Below are 19,650 nucleotides of genomic sequence, written 5' to 3' on the forward strand. Positions count from 1 at the left end.
GCTCAACTGGCATCAATCCTTTCTGCCCTCATACTCCTGCCAATATTTGTGTAAAAGCCTTCTTAATACCCAAATAATTCATATCACCTTTGCGTGAAATATGATCTAAACTTCTGATTCATAAAATTGAAAACACTTTAGCACACAAACTGCAACCCTGTTGATTCTTCTGTAAATGGGACTGACATTTTCCACATTAATTATCTTCTCATAAATACATCTTCTTATAAATAATCCCACATTATAAAATCGTCACAGTGATTTATTGATGCTTTACAAAAAACAATAGTTAGAAAATATTTTAAATCAAAAAAGCAACAGAATTATTAGAGTAATATATAAAATGTTTCATCAATAACTGTATGAAGAAGAAGCAAGTTTTAGGGTCTCCAAAATTCAGAGAGAATTCTGCCTCTTCAAAAGATTACAAGCTATTGAAAACCTGAGGCTACTTGTAAAGGAGAAAGGCACGTATCAGGGCAAAGATCCCTTTAAAAACTACACTGAGAAAAATCTGTACCCGTTTGGCACTCTGCGTAATATATTGCAACACTTCTGATCCAGTATACAGAGCTCTTAAACTAAGTATGACCTTGCTTGGAGCAGCAAAGTTAATGCAGGATCCTCTCACTCTCAGACAGCATTAAATGGGAAAATGGCAACGATGAGGGAAAAATTTCTTGCAGGCAGGAGAGAAGTATCTGGGAACATTAATGTTCTGCCATTGTAAATGAATGTTGTGTCAATGAGTCATGTCTTGGTGCTGTGAATAGGAAAAGGCCACAGAGCTGAAAGCCTCTGAATGGTACTGCTCAAAGGTTAACCATCCTGACCCTAGACAGGAAAAAAGCAACAACAGCAAAGAAGTGCTCCCTTTAGTTATCTCCACATTGAAACACAAATAATGAATTTTGTTTACAAAAATGAAGCCATTATTTACTAGTAACCATGCCAACTTCAGTAAAAATCTGAAGACATAGTCTGTGGGTAAGATGGAAAATTCTAGAAGTTTTTTGAAAATTCTGTATTCAATTTTTGGCTGAGTAGCAAAACCATTGACTTATACTGCACAAATATTTTGTTCTTAGTGAAAAAGTTTAGACTTGCCATTACTATAAAGTGGAGTAGGACTTCCCATCACGGAATGAAGGCCACTTTATCAGCACTTTGCAAACACTTCATATTGAAACAAGGGACTCCAAGGTTCAAGGGATACATAGTTTATTTTAATTAGCTCCCATTTACAAACACTACTGTAGCGATGGATACAGTTATTGTAAACCTGCAGACACAAGAAATCCTTCATGTGGAAGGGCCTTATACTTTGTAAATTGTAATTTTCCTCTATCAGACTCAAGAGAACTGAATTTTGTGCAATGCTTGAATTCTGGTCAGTGCCTACATATACATCACCTTACAAGTGAACACTTACGTTACACACCAGTTATAAAAAGAAGTTTAAGCACAGCCACGCATGAGTTGAAGTCTGCCTGCTATCAGGTGCTTCTCATATACAAAGCAATTTTCCTTACACATGCCTTGCAAAGACAGACTTGTAAATACAAGATCGCAGGTAGCCATCAAACTGTAAAAACAAACATCCTCTGAAATGGTGTTAACAAAAATAAAAATAACCCATTTATTAAACAAGTTCATGTTCTGGTAAAATTATTTTTTATCATACTTACAAAACTTCCCTAAAGCCCAATCTCACCTTAATACTGGCAGGTTGTCAGGGTCACAAATAAACTGTGCTGCAGAAACACACCATGATAGCTCCATGCAATGCTAACTACACTGCTTTGTACCCCATTCCCCGAATCTGGCAGGAGGAAGGTTCATTATCTACCATTCAGTGAACACAACCAAGGCCTGACCTGTCCCTGTTTTGTATCCTGGGGAGGGCTTCTTTGATGACATACCACTGGAATACAGCTCATATGCGCCTGTTCCTGCACAGTAACAAAGTTCCACACTTGAGTTAATAAGCCTACCCAGAAACAAGAGGCAAGGAGGGTACTATGCAGGTTTTGAAGAAGTCAGCAAGAGTCAAGGAGTAATACAATCTAGGTTTTTCCTTTATTAGATTATCCCAGCTTTTCATTATCCTCCTTCTAGAGAATGTAAATTGTGATCTCCTGCAAGATACTAAGCAAATGTCCCTCACTATAACTAACTTAAGAAGTTCCCACCATGCCTCTGCAGGATCTCCCTTCCTCCTTTTCCACCAAGATTCAGGGTGGATGTGCAGGAAGGTGCTGTGCCAGGTCACTGAAATGATCTAGGTTAAAAAGCAAAAGCCGCGTGGGCCTAAATATGTAATTCTGTAGTGCCTGGTTCTACAGACAACTAAACAAATGCAACACAAAAGGCAAGAAGCTGCCACACCAGGGAGCAGCTGCCCAAAAGTGCCTTAAAATCATTGTGGAGACAAAGAAAAGGCATCACATAACAACGCCCTTAGCAGAATTCCAGTTTGAAGAAGCCTCCTAATGCTTCTCAGTGTATCAGTAACCCTATGAAAATCTAACTGTTCACTTAAACAAATGATTTTACACATTTTTCTTTAGTTGTTACTTCCTTAGGAAACAATACACTTTTCTGTTTGTTTCCCTAATGAACATACCTTAGAGTTATCAATCCGCCCCCCCCCTTTTTTTTTTTTCATGTTTACCTCCTCCAGTTTATTAGAAACATCTCATTTGGCTTTCTAGTCTCCATTTCTAACATACTTAATGATAGGGTTTGGAGGCTTTGGGACAAAGAATAGAGATGGTCTGCTTCAACTTGGCAGAATGTTATTCTTTTCCCCAGCTGTTAATCTCAAGACTTTCTTCTTATGTCACGTAGAACAAACCTAGAAAAAATATACTTTATCTTTTACTAACTCCTTTAAACAAAGGTAGGTAATTTTGAAAGCATCCTTTAAATCAAGAAGTACAGTACTAAGCTGAGGTATTCTGGTATTTGCCAAAGCTGCTTTTGTTTTTTTAAGCACACTGACAGTATCTCCCTCTTAGTTTAGATGAGAATTAGCAATTATTTTTTTAACCATAACGTGAGTGATTGAAAACGTGAAAAGCCTCTCCAGTCTTGTTCTCTAAAGTAATATTTTCTAAGGAAAAAAGGCCAATTAAACAGATGGAGATATGAACAGAGGAGTAAATCTCCACGCAAAGTAACAGTTCTTGCAGGCAGTTAACCTCACTGGAATTCACTTGCTGGTATGTGGCAAGGGAAAAAAAAAAAAAAGCAAGCAGAATCTTGCCCACAGAAAGATTAGGAAATCACGACCATAAAGTGTCAAGTTTTGGCCAGCGCAAGGTTCGAAACTTCAGGATGAAAACTAAAACACATTTAAGAAATGACACGTACCTTATCTACTGGGAGAAAGTCATTTTCAACTTCTATTGACCTTGGTCGTAGCTTTATAGGTTTGTCTTTGAAGATATCTCCAAAGCCAACACCCTTGACCTTTTTGGGTTGGATTGTCGTGCCTCCATTGGCTCCTTCTGATTTTGTGCTGCAAGAGTCACCACCATCACTCTCAGAGCCCGCAGCATCTTTTAAGCCTATGAAATGGAGGGATGAAAGAAGGAATCTTAGGTGTGAAGCTCATTATTTTCAAAACAGATTGTGACTGGAAGATTCTCCCTCCCACCATCCTCTATAAAGGAAAATGAAACCAGAAGAAAGAGGTAGAGAAGATGCTCTCTGTGCCATGTGCTCATTTTTGAGTTTAAAATATAACTTAATTTCATGCCATTGGTGTACCACTTAGAACTTACACCAATCCACAAAACATGCAACCTCCAGCATCAAAACTTCATGGCCATTCTCTGAGTACCAAGAAAATCCTTCTTCCTCAGACAAAATTTATTTGGAAGAGAACTCAGTAAATTAAAGAGTTAAGTTCAGTTGTAGAGCAGCTATTGTATAAAGCCACTTCAAGCTAACAAGCAATCAGACCAGGCGCACTGTACCTTAAATCCGTGACTCATATCAAACCAATTATGGAATTAGTATCTAAAGCTACATTACCTAACTGAGAAATATAAAGCTGAAAGCTGGTCAAAGAAATTTGCAATCAAATAAGCTGCATAATGTGTTCCCTGCTGAAAATTAAATCTCTCTGCAGCATAGACAGCCTCACAAGCACCCATGCAAACTATCCTCTAGGAATACAATAAATCAAAACTGACATTCTGTTTTGCATTACTTCTTACAGTGAATAGGAAAATTTATCTGCACTTATCTGAAAATATCTGCTGTTTGAATAGCAGAGGCCATGTATGTAATATGGCGATGCTTCAGCCATTTTACAAAATGGTGCAGAATTAGGCCAAACAGCCACTGGCAGCAAAAGTGACCAACTGAAGTTTGTTTCAAATGAAACAGCCCCTTAGTTCATTTAAATTTTCTTTCCTAGATTACATATTGACTTAATTATGTTTCCAGGAAACCCACAGCAATTGCTGTTACTACAGCACTAATTCTAGCTAGTAATAGCAAACTCAAATCCTCACATTGCCCTCATAAGCATTTGTGGATCTTACAAGTCAAAGAAAGAAAAATCTCAAAGCAGCTTATCTTCTGAACTATTTTTATATCAGATCCACAAAACTATAGCAATGAATTTTCATCAGAAAAGGCTGCTAGCATAGAAAATTCTTATTTAAAATCTAGACACCTAAAATAGAGATTTTATACAAATCTCTTTGTCTTGTCCCTTTGTTAAACAAAGTAATGTTACCCAAAAATTTCTGTATTTCTGACAAAAGGAATGATACTAAGATGGACAAAGTCTACGGGATCCCTATAGAAGGCCTGCAGCTTAAGGAGCATGTGGGAAGTTTTATAAAATCTTCACAATGCCTCAGTTTTTACGATTCTCTGATGTAAACTCCTGATGTAGCAACAGAAACAGAATGAAACTATTCCTCAGCTGAAAGCACCTGAATATAACTTCCAGCCTACACTAGAACAACCCTTCAAAACCAAGCAGAGCAATTAAACTGAAGAAAAAGTATTTTGAAATCAATGAAAATCTTTATGGATAAAATTTTAATATTAACAGTTGAGTCCTTTGCTTTTGCCTCCTTGACTCAAGTGATACCTTTGGTTTTAACAGTCTCCATCCAAAAACTTTCTGCCTTTCTGGTGAGCAGCAACTTGTTTGGGGGGGGGACTTCTTGTCATCCTGGCAATTAATTGTTTAGAAACATGATTACCCAGTAAAAGATAGCAGCTTCTTCAAGGGCTATTTTAAGCTTCTCCAACGAACCACAGAAACCAATGTAAATCCTAAGGCCTACAGGCACAACTTCAAGATCTAGGATGCAAAGGGGTCATCTGTTAAATTGGTTTCAAAACCAGAGTGCTGCTAAGAAATGAAATCAGGAATTATGTATCAAGCCAGGATATTTAGCAAAACTGTTAAGCAGAAAAGTCATTATATGCTGCTCTCAGATCTTCTGTATCTGAAACATGAGTGTAAGACTGGAATTAGAGAAAGTTCCCAATTAGAAACAAACAAAACGGCTAAAGACTAATGAAAATGCTTACTCTGTCCTCCTCAGTGGCTGCCACATCTACCTATTGAACATAAGTAACATAGTGATCTTGATCTCTTTACTTGGCCTTTTTTATTTTTCCAAGAAGGGCCATGAGGAGAAACTTCAAATCTGGTTTCACTTATTTATTATGGTAGTTAGAACGGTAGTATTCCTACCACCAGTGAAGTAAATTCTGTGTGTTGCTTCTTTACCAGACCTCATGAAAACAATAATTAGGAAATTCAAGCATGCAGTGCGATCCTCATCTGTGCTGTGGATGGCAGCAGGAGAGTGATTAACTGTAGCGAAGCCATTCCACAGTGCAGAGGCACTCAAAGTAAATAAAGTAAGCCAAGAAGGTATAAATCTCTTCAGGCAACACAGCAAAGGCACTGCCTCTTTCTTATTCCTACACCTTGTTGTGACTTAGGCAGTAACAGAAGAAGCTGCAAGTTCTAGAAAACTGGACCTCCCCAGCTTTGCAAAATACCAGTTACTAGGGCCCTGGCCAAGACAGACATTAGAACCAATTTTGTTTACTACTTCTAAATGCAAAGAGAATGGTCACCAATCAACTATATGGACTTACTAATAATATTTCTCAGTTTAAAACATCTACACCTAGAACTCAAATCACAGTTACTGATGCAGAGGGTTGACCAATGTACAGGGGGGTTGTACAAGGGGGTTAGAGGAATTCGCTTGCTTAAACAAAAGTACTGTCTGCTGTAAATGCATACTAAGCAGAACAAAGACACCTGGTTCTATTGACAAGGAAAAGCAGACACCTGATTCTACTGATAAGAAGCTATTGATAAGGAAAAGAAGAATCTACTGATAAGGGGGAGAAGCAGATGGTTTATGGCTGGGACACCGACCAAACCCTAAGGCCATACCTGGAGACTAAAAGGTGAAAAGTTCAAGAAGAGGAAGACTCATTTACTTCATCTTGAAGACCCCTACCCACAGGAGGAAGACTCATTTACTTCATCTTGAAGACCCCTGCCCATGACCAGAGGGGACACTGCGTGTGTGCAGAGGACCTTCTAGCTCATTATAATATGAAGCGGGGATAGGACATGAATATGTATAGGCATATTGTGCAACCTTATGAATATATATAACTTTAGAGAATAAATGTAGAGGGAAACAACACTGAGGCTCCATGACTTTGAGGAATTATCCCCGTGCATCTCAGTGCTGAATAAAAAGCATACCTACTTTACAACTTTAACGAGTTGTGGAGTCTATCTGAGTATCATTACCATCGTTTCTTTGCTGAACAAAAGATCTTGATAAGGGATGGGAAAATTACCCTCTGGCAAAGGTTCCTTCTTTCATCCTTGCCAAAATCTCCTCAAACTACTCTGTGATGGAGGGAAAAGGCACTGCAGAAACCTTTCTCCACAAGTAACTGGATTTTTACTGATAGAGTCCATGACTGCTCTTAGCCTCTCCATGAAATGAACAGGAAGGCAACCTTTAAAACAAGGAATTAAAATAAGATTTTCTGCATCACTAATTGTGGGAGAAGAGGACCTAGACCTTGGCTAGTAGATGGAAGTTAATTATCGGAATTACTCATGAGTTCTCACATGGACTTCCAGATCTTTGAAGCCTTCATGAAAGCAGCTCAGAAACCTCAAGGGGCTTCATTGAGAATTAGGCTTTTGTTTCTGCGTCATCACTTGTTTTTCATTATTGCATCTTCATCTTTTATGACCGTTCTTCTGTGATGAGACATCACACCTTGTATCAGAAACCCAACCTCAGGCTTACAACGGATTTCCCTAGCATCACCCATCTGTGCTTGATATAATCCAAAAGTAATTTGTCTCTATGATGCCACAGAGCTTAGTCTCAGCACACAACCCTCATAGTGAAAGCAACATAGGATATAACTGCTGCTTTTTCTTTTTTTTTTTAATTACTTTTTAATTAGAACAGAATGGACTGAAGTGATGCCTGTCCAAATTAAACTGCTTTTGAATGGCTGGATACAGAGGCCAGCCTTACAAAGCCCTTTCAGACTTAGAAGAATTCTTCCTGTCAACTGGGAAAATGATATAATTTATCACTTTTTGACTGACACAAACTGAGGAGACCTCTGGACTTAAATAGGTAAGTAAGAGTAAAAGCTCTAGCTTTTCCAAGAGCTAGTCTGCTCCTGCTCTAATCATTTCATGGCTGAGGGCAAGAAGCAAAGGTGACAGAAGAGGAGGACTACACACAGTGGAAACTAAGAACAAATTAGATAAAATTAAGATCTGTATTAAGATTAATAAACAATAATGCACTACAAAACAGTCCCTAGGCCTGCCTACACAAGGAAGGGATGGCTGACAGCTGAAGTCAGAAAAATGACAGCTGAAGCAGAAAAATGTCTCTCTTCCAACCACCTCCTTTGTTTTGTTTGTTGTTTTCTTTTTTACCCCCTTCAGCTTTTCATGGCCTTTTTTTGCCAACACTGCAAACAGCTTAATAGGAGAACAGAGCTGGTTGGATAGTTTCCCTAAAAGCCCAAGGATACAGCTGGGAACTAGGTAGGAACCTGAGTGACTCAGACTGTGAGATTATGAATTTTAAACACAAAATTTTCTTCAAGAAAAGCTATAGTTAGCAGGGAGGTCAGGTTGCTAAATGGGCATTAAAACCTGATCAGTTGGCACAGTGATCTGCTGCTGCTGCCCAGTACACCCACCCAGTATGAAACAGCTGTGGCAGATCCACGAACTTGAGCTCTAAGGTAAGGTCTGCAGCTCAGAAAACAGCTATCCTCAGAAGCACTGAGCACATATTGCTTTTATTTTAAGTCCAGTTATTTAACACTTCAAACATAACCAGGATAGGATAAAAGCTACAGTACTCAGGCCTTGGTTTTGTTGTTCATTTTTGTGTTTTTTTTTTTTTAACATAAACTTTTCTAGAATCAGTCTGTCAGCATTTGGAAAGCCGGCAAGCTAAGAACATAACATCAACCAGGTGCTCACTAACGTGCCTGCTATCACACCAGTCACAATAAATAGTACAAAAATTTTTTTCAGATTCTTAAAATTTCTTTTGGAAGGAACATTTTCCATTTCTGGCTTTATTATCAAAGGCACCATTCTTTACCTAGATTTATTGCTGCTGAATCATCTATAGCACCACCACTGCTCAAATCTGAGCAGTGGTTGCATTTTTATAGTAAGCTCCTTGAAGTCTGAACAAGGGCAGAATAAGGAAAAAGAAACTAAAATTCCCAGGAGCTGACCATTCCCAACTTTTGGCTGGGACAAGATATGGAAGTACTGACACACAGCTATTTTAAAACAGTCAGAGCTCCAAGATGCTCAGTTGCTTCATGCTCCTTACAAAAGCAAGCTAATTTAGTATTCATGAAGATAAATGCTCACCACACTGTCTGAAGGAATTTCGCACTTCACACACAGTTTTTTCCTCTATGGGTATACAACACAGATTAGTTTTCTTGAGACATTTCAAACACACCACACTCCTGCTATGCCAGTTACAGGTCTTTTGAGAGCAACATTCTGAAATGCACCGAAACAGATTAGCTCAAACAGGGATTAGAAAGAGACCTGCAACATAGACTTAATTCACCAACAGCCCAGAGCTGCACTGGCATCAAACCAAGATTATAAATCAGAAAAATATTTAGGGATGATAAAGAGCTGTGTAAACTAAAGCTGTTAAAACAAAAATAAACAGTTGTGATAAAATTAACTCCATTCAAAGCAGGAAATAAATTGTTTCTAAAGAGCTTAAAATGGCAGGAAAACCAGGGAATACATTGTGAGGTTTACAGAACTTTCTATTTTGAGCTGTTATTTAGTAATTCGATTTTTGTTCTTTATTCTGGATTATTCTCTCTGCAGACAATTTATGGAACTGGGCAAAAGACGTACCACTCTGACGATGTATAAGCAAATTATGCTCTGGTCCTCTAAGCATTTCTCAGGCTTAAGTGATGCAAAGGTCAGCTGTTCAAAGACACACACCTGAGACAGTGCAAAGGACCTCTTGATTTGGCCTGGCAGCCAGAGACAAACACTGTCAACTGTGTTTAATAGAACAAAGAACTGCGTAAATGAAGCTTATTGGGACTTTTTCCTTTTAAGGAAAGTCTTTTTGCCTTTCCTTATGTTGATTTTCCACAAGGGAAGCAAAGGAAATATGTCCTTCCTTCTATTTAGAGAATGACATCGTGGAACACCAGAATGACTGATCTGAATGACAAAGAAGGTGAAATTAGACATAGTAATTGCAGTAGATGGGACAGGAACTGTCCTTTTTCCTTTTCCTCACATACTGGTGAAGACAAAACAAATACCCACAGCCTATCAAGTGTTTATCTTGAGCTTGCTTTTTACCAAAATCCTGCATTTTGTTGAAGCCATCCCCAAAAACATTCCACAGTGTCATAAAAAAAATCAAAACCAGAAAAGGAAGTTTGTTTTTGAATATTACTGCAGAACAAAGCCATGCTGATTCTTCATAGTTTAAAGGTTAATAAATTCATGCTTTCAGAAAACAAATTTATGCTTCTTTACCAAGAGTGGTTATACATGTACAAATGGCTGAGGCAGACTATTTCAATATTAGCCATTATTTATTATTCTCAGTTTTATTCCTTGAAGAAATGTAACCACGTAATCTAAACATTTTGTCATTTCCTTTCAACATGTTCGTTTTACTCAGCACAACAGTTCTTGCCACATAAGAAACAGCCCCAAGATTTTTATGTATGCACAAGAAATCATGCAGGGAAAAGGGGAGCAGTATCCAGCACCACACAGCAGCATGCATGCAGGGCAACACAGCACAAGCATCCCCTACAGCATGAACACAGAGCCATCAATACTGAAATTGGTGGCTTCACCTGATCCCCAGCCATTTCCCCGAATACTGTGAGAGCAAATAGAAACAAATATTCATCCAGGAGCTCTACAACTGTACCATTGTCATCTTCATTTTGGAACTATTTTTCACCACCCTTGTTCTCACCAAGCACAGGAACAGATTACTACACATGAAAGGATGGGTAAGCAACCAAAAGGATTCTTTACCTGCTACTCACATAAAACAGGTCTTTGGTGAGACTCACGGAAAACCACTTGGTAACTAGAGTCCAAATCAATGGAATGATGTAACGTGTTTCACCCCACTCCACGTAATTCTTCCAGCCACCACCCCCAACCCCTTGCCATTTGTACATCCGTTCTTCAGAAAACAGGATGCTTATTTTAATCATAAAAATTCCCCTCACCTAATTTTAGCATTGTTCTTTCTCAAATGTTAATTTTTCATTGTAGCAGCTGCGTATTTAATAGACATGCTTCTTTGTAAGCAAGTTACATGAAGTTCACATGAAATAAAAAAAATTGCAACTGTCCCCTCTTCAGAACTCTTAAACATCCACATTTGTTTTTCTCACTTCACTTCACTCACATTCAGTCACTCTTAAATGAGGTTAGTAATGTCATAAATACATCAACCATATTGATTTCTTGGAACTCTGTCCAGCCATAGTTCCTCAAGGATTAGGGAGAGGGTTAAAAAAAAAGGAAAAAAAAAAAAGGGTGGTGAAACAATACAAGACACAATTAAGGTTACTCACGAATATTTCTGTTTCAACGCTCCTGTCTCATCTTCTTCCATTATATCTAATATCTATTACTGACAGCATTGTGGATCCACATATAAGGAGAGGCAAAGATTTGTCAAATCAAGCATTTTATATGCCCTGATCCTCAGTTATAGCATCTTTGAAGAAAGTGGAGGAAGAAAGAGAGATTAAACCAGTAAAAATAAAAATATTAGAAATCCAAGAAGCACTTTTTTTGTGGAGGTACAGGAAAGTTGCAGGATGAGAAAAGAGAAGGCTGTGATCAATAAACGACAAGTTACTAGCTTTTTGTTTGCTACAGCATATGCAGTAGCAAAGATTTTGTGACAGCAAGTGGATGAGCAGAATGCCAGAGGAGTTGGAATTATCACTGAGCGGAGCCTGGCAGATCTAATGACCAAAAAAGCCATGTCAGTGTATGAAGGCAAGGCTGAGTGTTTATGCAGGAGACAGTCTTGCATATTTCAGTGGAAGGTATCTCTAGAAGCAGCTACACTAATTCAACAGCATTTAGCTATTACAGGCCTTGGTTAAGTAAGAGAATGTCTTCTAAAGACAGCAGCTGAAAATGGCTTTCAAAACAAAATTATTTAGCACTAAGCATATGTTTGTAAAGGAAAAGCTCTAAGCTTGCTACAAAAATTGAGCAATGCTACATGCAATGTGATACAGGTGAATCCAAGCACCCTTTGAGCATAACTGATCTAAAGCTATGAACTGACTGGAGCTTGATTTATGAAGAAACCAGAAAGCTGAAATTAGAGCAGCTGTGGGTTGCTCTAAACAGACATCCCTGTGCGAAAACAATTCAGTGGAATGTCTCCAAACTATTTTCATTGGAGTCCTAAGCACATGGTTATTTGTCTAAAAATAAGGACTACAGATCAGATATAAAATGGAAGTAGCTGGCCACACCTTTAGTAGGCCTGCCTGGGAAGAACATGAGGATGCAGGAAGTCAGCTGCCAATAGATGGAACCGGAAGAATAACGAACCCCCATTTTTGTATGTTAGTTTAGAAGATAACATCTCTGATAGTATCAACAATGCCAACCTTCATTTTATTTAAAACTTTCCCTGGTGACCTGATTTTGCATACCACCCAGTTCAGTCCTAGTTCCAACCCAGTAAGCAACAAATAAGCACAAATGTAGCTGGACACGTAGCCTCCTGAGATGTAGTTTTACAGAGAAAGCAAAATACCTTTGCAGCATGAAAAAATACGCAAATCTCAACCAAATGCCAAGGGAGATAGTATTAAAACAGCATTTGTCAGCTTTAAAAAAAAAAGTTTACATGGGTGGTTTGCTCAGAGAAACATGCAACTATCTACTGTGGCTTAAGCTGTTTTCTTGCAGCTTGTTATCAAGCATACAGGTAGATACCCATCCAATCCTGTACTCTATGAAATTAGTTTGATAAAATCTATTTTATGTGACATGGCACAACCACATGCCAGTATTATTAACAAGGAGAACTAAATGCAGAGCTCTAGCACAACTTAAAGGTAACAGAATTCTTCCTGACTTCACTTAGGCTCACCCAAAATGACTGGAGAAAAGGGGAAAAAGCCATTTAACTCTTAATGAAAAATGGGCTGGACATGGAGACCAGGTTTCTGGAAAATTTTTAAGTAATGTTAGGGCAACACTGCCCATCAAGTTTAATGTGAAATTAAAGGTTCCACAGGCAGACCTTACATCTGATTTGAAGCTAGATCCTGAAACCAGAAGTCAAGCATCCTGGAGATTTACTTCATAAATACTTATTACGCTCATCGGATTAGGTGGATTTGAGGACATGATGGTCCAGGAACTCTGCAAGAAGCATGTAATTTGAGTGATGCATAAGCAGTCATGAAGTCTATAAGGGGAGAAGCAGCAGAATAATGTGAAGACCACCAGTCACATGGTTTGCTCAAGGCAGAGCAAGAGCTTGGTTGGATGCTTGAGAAGAGCTGCAGAAAGGAGAAGAATCTGGGAGATAATTCTCAATGAGGAAATACTCAGAGCTGCACACATTCACACAGATTTCTATTTTAAAAATCAGCTTGAGGTTTGTTTTTTTTTAAAAAAAAAGTGTAAATGCAATTATCAGAATAAAAACTACTACTTCAACTGCTTCATCCTTTGCTGTGAACATGCATAAGACAGAAGTCCTCAGAGGTAGGACAGCAAACATGCCCACCCAGAAAGGAGGAAGAAGGGCAGCACAGCTTGGATCTTCTCAGGAGAAAGCTCTCTGGGATGAAAGCAGATGCCAAAGTTAGCACAACATCCTGTTCACCGGAGGACAGGACTGAACACTTTGTATTTAGTCACACTGAATATGACTCAGTAGGATCTCTTTCTGCTACATTCCTCAATGAGGAAGCAGGTGGTAAGACAGATTTCTGTCTTCCTTGCTTTGTCTGTCTTTCAACTTACACAACCATCTTGTCTACTTCTGTATTAAGTCAGTAGTAAAAGCATGCAAAAAGCAGCATGTTCCCTGCTTCCAAAATGCAAAAGGCAAAAACCCGACCATGAAATGAAAGTAGCTTTATAACTTTTTCCCTCCTTGGCAGAAAAAAATGTATCAGCCAAAATGCTGTGAGTAATAGCTGTCAAAACCAGAATGCCAAATGAAGAGCATGCAATAAAGCAAAATCAAAACCAAAACCCAACAAAACAACACAAAACTAAATAAACCCACCAAAATAACCTCAACCAATCCACCCCTAACAAAACAATACCCACAATGTTCTTTAAGCAAAGTGAAGCATATTTTATGAACAGCAACTGCAATGGGGTCTTTATTTTTAGAGCAGAAGGACTTTTAATTCAAAGATTTGTGGCTTTTAATCTACAGACTTCATGTTTCAGATGGCAAAAATGATGGGACTAAATGGTCTTAATGTCAATCCACAGCTGAGATCCAAACATCAACTTAATTCATAATTAACTGTGGGCTTACACATATTATATGGACATATAACATACACATGCACAGAAGGAACGGGTGCATTCTCATTGCATTAAGGCAGCTCATCAGCAGCAAACTGACTTTAGCTTACAGACAGATATATGCATGTAGAGTAGCCATAAGTGAGTAGCAGTGGCACATTTTTTTACAAGTGTAAATAGATCAAACAAGTACAGAGGACTAAAGCCATTGCTTGTTGATTTTGAAACACTCACTGTTATAACGTCTGTAGCTGTCAATCTTTGCCGGTGCCACTCTGTACAGAATTGTCCCTTGAAAGGCAGATTTTCCTGACAGCAAGCAAGAGAAGACAAAAAAAAAAAAAAAAAGGAGAAGGGGCAGGGTGGGGGTGAAGAGATCGAATGATGGTAAAAAGAAGGGAAAGGAAGAGGTTTTAATCTGTATTTTCAGTCACTAACATTTTTAAAGCCTCATTAGCAAAACAACGAGAATATTAACAAAAATATCTGATTGTACATGAAGTTAAAATATTCTTACTACATGTATGTCAGATAAAAGAAACTCATGATTTTGCTAAAGCTGTTTTATGCAATGTCCAACAGAATGCATTTTTCTTAGGTTTTGTCTGTTGTCCATCAGGTTATGAGACTTGCAAATGAAATTGTCTTACTCAGACTGCTTACAGAGTGAAGGAGAAGCCTGAAAAAAATCATTGCTGCAATGATGCACTCACAGTGACTCAACACTCCTGATGCAGATGTAGTGCACTTGAACAAGCACAGCTGACATCTAAACAGGGCAATGAAATACTCACATTTCTTTAACATACAAGGATCCTGTGAGCATCAGAAAGACTGCATCTTTCCAAGATGACTTATTAGAAGTGTTTTGGACAGGGGAACTGGTCTTAAACAATACTCAGTTGAAGGATAGGACACTAAATCCTGAATAAATCAATTTTTCAGCGAATAGCTTAATCAGGTGTTTGACTTGGTACACCTTAACAAAACCAAAATAGTAAATTGAAAAACAACAACAAAAAAAAGCAAACAAAATGTACTTCTCACCTCAAATCTTTAAGATATCATTTTTATTATCAAGACCATTAACTTCTTAGTTTTTTTCCTCTGATAACAATGTAACTCATGCTCTAACATTTATGATATGCAATTCAAGTGAAGGCAAAGGCATGAGCAGCAGTTTTGTGTATCGGGTTTGGGTTTTTTAAAACTTGAGGTACCCAGGCAAGCCCAAGAATACGCCAATGTCAGCTTGTTGCCAATCTTACCTATGTATACTATAATAAAAATTAATGTCTTCAGTAAAATTTTATAGCAGAATAGCCAGTACATATGAATTGTCCCAACACAGATACCACCCATTTTGGTACCTGCATAACATTCTGTTGGACTTTCAAAAAATAAAAAAAATTACGATACACTCATTTGTGTATTGTAAAAAGCTGTTTCTTTGTTCTTGCAGCTGAATTAACAACTGAAGTTTTTCCTTGCCTTATTTTTTAGAATGAGGACGTAAAGTCGCAAATCCACCTTTCCACCTTTGTTTTTACAAAATACCACTAAAAAATGCTTTACAACAGCCAAACACAATTAAGATACAGCTAAGAGGAAAGTATGTCAAGCTTCATGACATTAAGAAGAGCGAGAGAAACATTAATAGACATCTGAAGTTTTAAAAACTCAAAATACAGAGGTTGCCTGACTAAACCATTAGCTGATGAGTCTATCATCAGTTCTAACTCCAGTCGTCATGACTTCTCTGTGGCCATCACTGACAGGTTCTAAAAATAGTTGATACATACCATACGGCCTAGCATTTCCTAAACAGACACATAAAAGAGCACCAAGACATAAAGGGCCACCCTTAAATACCGTCATGACATTGCCATGAACATACTAAAATGTTTTTGAAATCATCTCCTTAATTGCCTGTGATTTCTCTCATATGGTTTATTTGACTACCTGACAACTCTTTGCTTCTTGACAGGCTGTAATAACAGGATGTGGTATTAGAATACTCTTAAAACTAAAATGTATCTGAGAAATCTAGAAAATAATCTTATAATTTAGGCATCTATTCAATAGAGTAATAAAATGATAATGTACACTTCATTAACATGTTGTAACAGTAGGTCAAAGAAAAGCAATGTTTTAATTTAAGAGGATGCTTTAAAGAACAAAGAACTGTTGTTGACTCTAAGGGTATCTGATCCTGTCCATACTTACATTCTGAAATGTGCCTTTGAAGACAAAATATTTGGCAGTCACCTTACACTTGGGGCAAATATTTTAAAAACAAACAAACAAAGCCCCAAACTCACACTCTTTTGATCTTCTAAAGGTCTCACTTTCCAATCTGTTGAGCGCCCACCATCTGAGAAGCACAGGTTCCCAACCCTTTAAAGTTATCGGCTGAGTAAAGTCCCACTGTCAATATTCAGAAATACTTAGGCACCACCAAAACTAACCCCAAACATTTTCAAGAAAGGGGCTTTTTGTTCTGAAGAAACTTTTGACATTACACTATGGCAGTGCATAGCAAAAAAACAATACCTCTGCGGCATTTACTCTGATCTGCCATGAAAGATACATGGACACAATAAACCCAATCAAATCAGACAGCACCTTGCTCCCTTTCGGGCCTGTGTAGGTCATAATAGAAGGCCAGAAAAATATGCATTTTTATTAATCTTATTCATAAAAAGTCAAAAGATACCATTTTTCTCTTCTGTAGTTCTTCCACTTTGAGTTCAACAAAAATTACATTTGCCCCTCCAAAAAGGCTCTCTTTAGAGAGGGTCAGTAAAATGTGATTGAAAGATTAATTTTAACTATGTTTAACCAAAACACTAAATTTAACTATTAATGAAAAAATACTCTTGTGTTTACTCAGTGCCCTTCTCCAAAGATCCCGCGCTACTTTGCCAAGTCGCACAGTAAACCTGCCAAGTATTACCTTATCCATTTCACAGGCTGGGCTGAAGAATTCAAGGTTGCTGCTCATGACTACAGAGCCATACTCCAACCCTCTCTAGGCCCCTCTAGAAGCTGTGTAGAACCTCAGTGACTGCCTAAGTTTTAATGTGCAGGTACAGCCCCTCATACCTGAGAGCTAATTTAATAATCTAACATTTTACACCACGTTTCTGCCTTACAAAAAAATCCTGTGATACAGAAATATTCAAACAAAATTTCCAGAGAAACAAAAATGAGTTATTTCTGATATGAAGTGCTGTCATGTCTTGACATCCACAGAAGAAGGAGTTGATCTGGAGGCATTAATGTAAATACCCTGTTGAGATACTTCCCAGAGCATTTCAACAGTGACGCTAGCTTGATGTCCAAATCTTCCAGGATTTACTTAATTGGGTTTTATTTTCTGTGTTTTAAGACTAAGTGTAGCTATCTGGAATAAGATAATCATTCCTAGTCAACTGTATAAACTTGCTGAAATTCTTGCAGTCTCTTTATTCTCAAATCCATATAATCAGTGTACCTGAATAGAGCCTTATAAAGCCCCATGTGTTGGAGTAACACCTGTAATAATTACATAAACAATATAGAAAGAAGCATATTTCCCATAATTCTGCTAAGGGAATGAAGTTCTTAAATTGATGGTTTTACTTGAAGAAAAATAAAAAAAAAAAGCAATAAACCACACATGAGAATCTCAACATTCTTTGAATCTCGGTCTCTCTGTGAGGAGGCTTACAGTGTTCATATGTTTTATAGGTATTTTGATATTTTAAAAATAGCTTCTAATAACACATCGTCTTGGCTAGCCACAAAGCACCTCAAAAGAGCTGAATTTCCTATGAGAAAAAAGAAAAACAATCTTTCTTATATAGTTACCTTCAATTTAGTTAAAGGGACAAAACCATTATCTGTGTTACTGATATTTTCTCAATACAAGTTATCACAGCTTTGGGGTTCCACTGACAGTCAGAACCAGCACACAAAACTGAGTTTGAACTAAGCATGTGCCTTTATGGATCTCAACTATACAAGGTAGTGCTTTGGGACTGCTTTCACACACTCAATTATGTGGTTTTATTAAAAGATACTTTTAGGATGTTTATTATAAAGTAAATATTACCAAATTACCTAGGGAAGGAATATTCATTCATTCCTACCAATAAAATTGGGGTATTCCATCCTGAACAGTATCACTTACCTTGTTCATTTATAAAGTACAAAACACTACAGAATCCAGAGCTGAATCTACATCTATATAATTAGTTCTTCCAAGATTCACTGTGTTTATAATGAAAAAAATACATGATAGCATATACAGGTTATAGAAAGCAGTTTCCAATTTCACCCAAATGTGTAACATCACTTAACGCCCTTCCTTTTTCCTTATCATGCTAAAATTGTCAACTTCCTTTAAAATATTTTCATACCAGTCTGAAGGAATGTCACCTTTAAATATCTTCAGCAGCACTGACCACAAGACTAGGTCACCAGTGCACTACACATGAATAGGTACTCCATTACTAAAACAGCATGAAATTTTTTCATTATTGCAGAAGTCAAGTTTTTTAGGATCTTATTTCTGTGGGATGGAATAAAGATGATAAATATGCCTTAAATGGAAAAATGGAGAAAAAGGAAGAAAAAGAAGTATTGTAATTTTCTACCTCTTACTAACAGAGTGAGCTATAAAGGCTGTGGTACATTTCAGCTGAAATAAGCTTACAAAGACCTCGGGAGTCCTTTTGCTTTTTCTTGTTCAGAGATTCAGAATACTACTACATAGCAATGAATAACATTGTAGCAGTGCTACATAGCAGTGCTGAAAACAGGAAGATCTTGGCAGATATGGTGGAGTTAGCCTGAAATATGGAAATACAATTGACTTTTTTTCTTTTCACTAAAGAACTGACCACAGATTAAGAAATAGAATATCTGTTTGAAGAACAGAAAAAACATAAAGACAAGTGTCCAGTTCATATAAAAGCATACTTTTGGTTCAGGTTATTCTCCAAGGAAAGCTATATATATGACAACCTACTACCATGCTTATATTATTGTAAACTTAGTTACCAAACATGCTTTTCACCTGCAGCAGTACTGGCCCACTGTAAGTGAGAGAACAAAGTCCATGTCCCAGTTCTGGCCTTTTTCCCTTTGGCTGCTGGGGCAGTGAGTGACGGAGGTAATAGTAACATGCTCAGCACCTGGAGGGAAAAAGTGCCGCATGTCCCACACCAATAATTATGAATCCTTAAATCTACTGGAGTCATTACAGAAGGCATGGCACTTTAATCCCTCATTTAAATAAGCACAGCCATTATGTAGATGTTTGGTTACTTTGCTCAGTTTCCACATCTAAAGAAAAAAAGAAATCTTGCAATTCATTTTGAAATGCAAATCATCATTGCCTTCTCTCTTCTTGGTCTGCTGCAGCTTGGCAATTCTTAACACAGCTAACAGAGCATTGCCTATACTACAACACAGGTAGCATTGCAAGTACACACTTATCATCACCTGACTCCTTCACAGCAGAAATTAAGAACATG

General features: G+C 37.7%; 1 protein-coding gene across 9 annotated transcripts in view; it reads right to left on the minus strand.

The window, feature by feature from the left end:
• SH3KBP1 (SH3 domain containing kinase binding protein 1) overlaps positions 1-19,650 on the minus strand; it is a 232,221-nt gene that overhangs the window by 80,451 nt on the left and 132,120 nt on the right. For 7 of the 9 annotated variants that reach the window (XM_061453237.1, XM_061453241.1, XM_061453236.1 and 4 more), the window contains 2 exons: positions 14,363-14,437; positions 3,376-3,572 (listed from right to left, as the gene is read on the minus strand). In XM_061453237.1, coding sequence (XP_061309221.1) covers positions 3,376-3,572; positions 14,363-14,437 — 272 coding nt within the window. Of the gene's footprint in view, positions 1-3,375; positions 3,573-14,362; positions 14,438-19,190; positions 19,309-19,650 lie in introns of all 9 variants that reach the window. The other 2 variants (XM_061453240.1, XM_061453234.1) reach the window with 2 other exon arrangements.

The sequence above is a fragment of the Pezoporus flaviventris genome, unplaced genomic scaffold (assembly GCF_033815535.1).
Source record: "Pezoporus flaviventris isolate CSIRO_AGI_PZ_B2104156 unplaced genomic scaffold, CSIRO_AGI_Pfla_v1 ptg000015l, whole genome shotgun sequence".
In the NCBI taxonomy this organism is placed as follows: domain Eukaryota; kingdom Metazoa; phylum Chordata; class Aves; order Psittaciformes; family Psittacidae; genus Pezoporus; species Pezoporus flaviventris.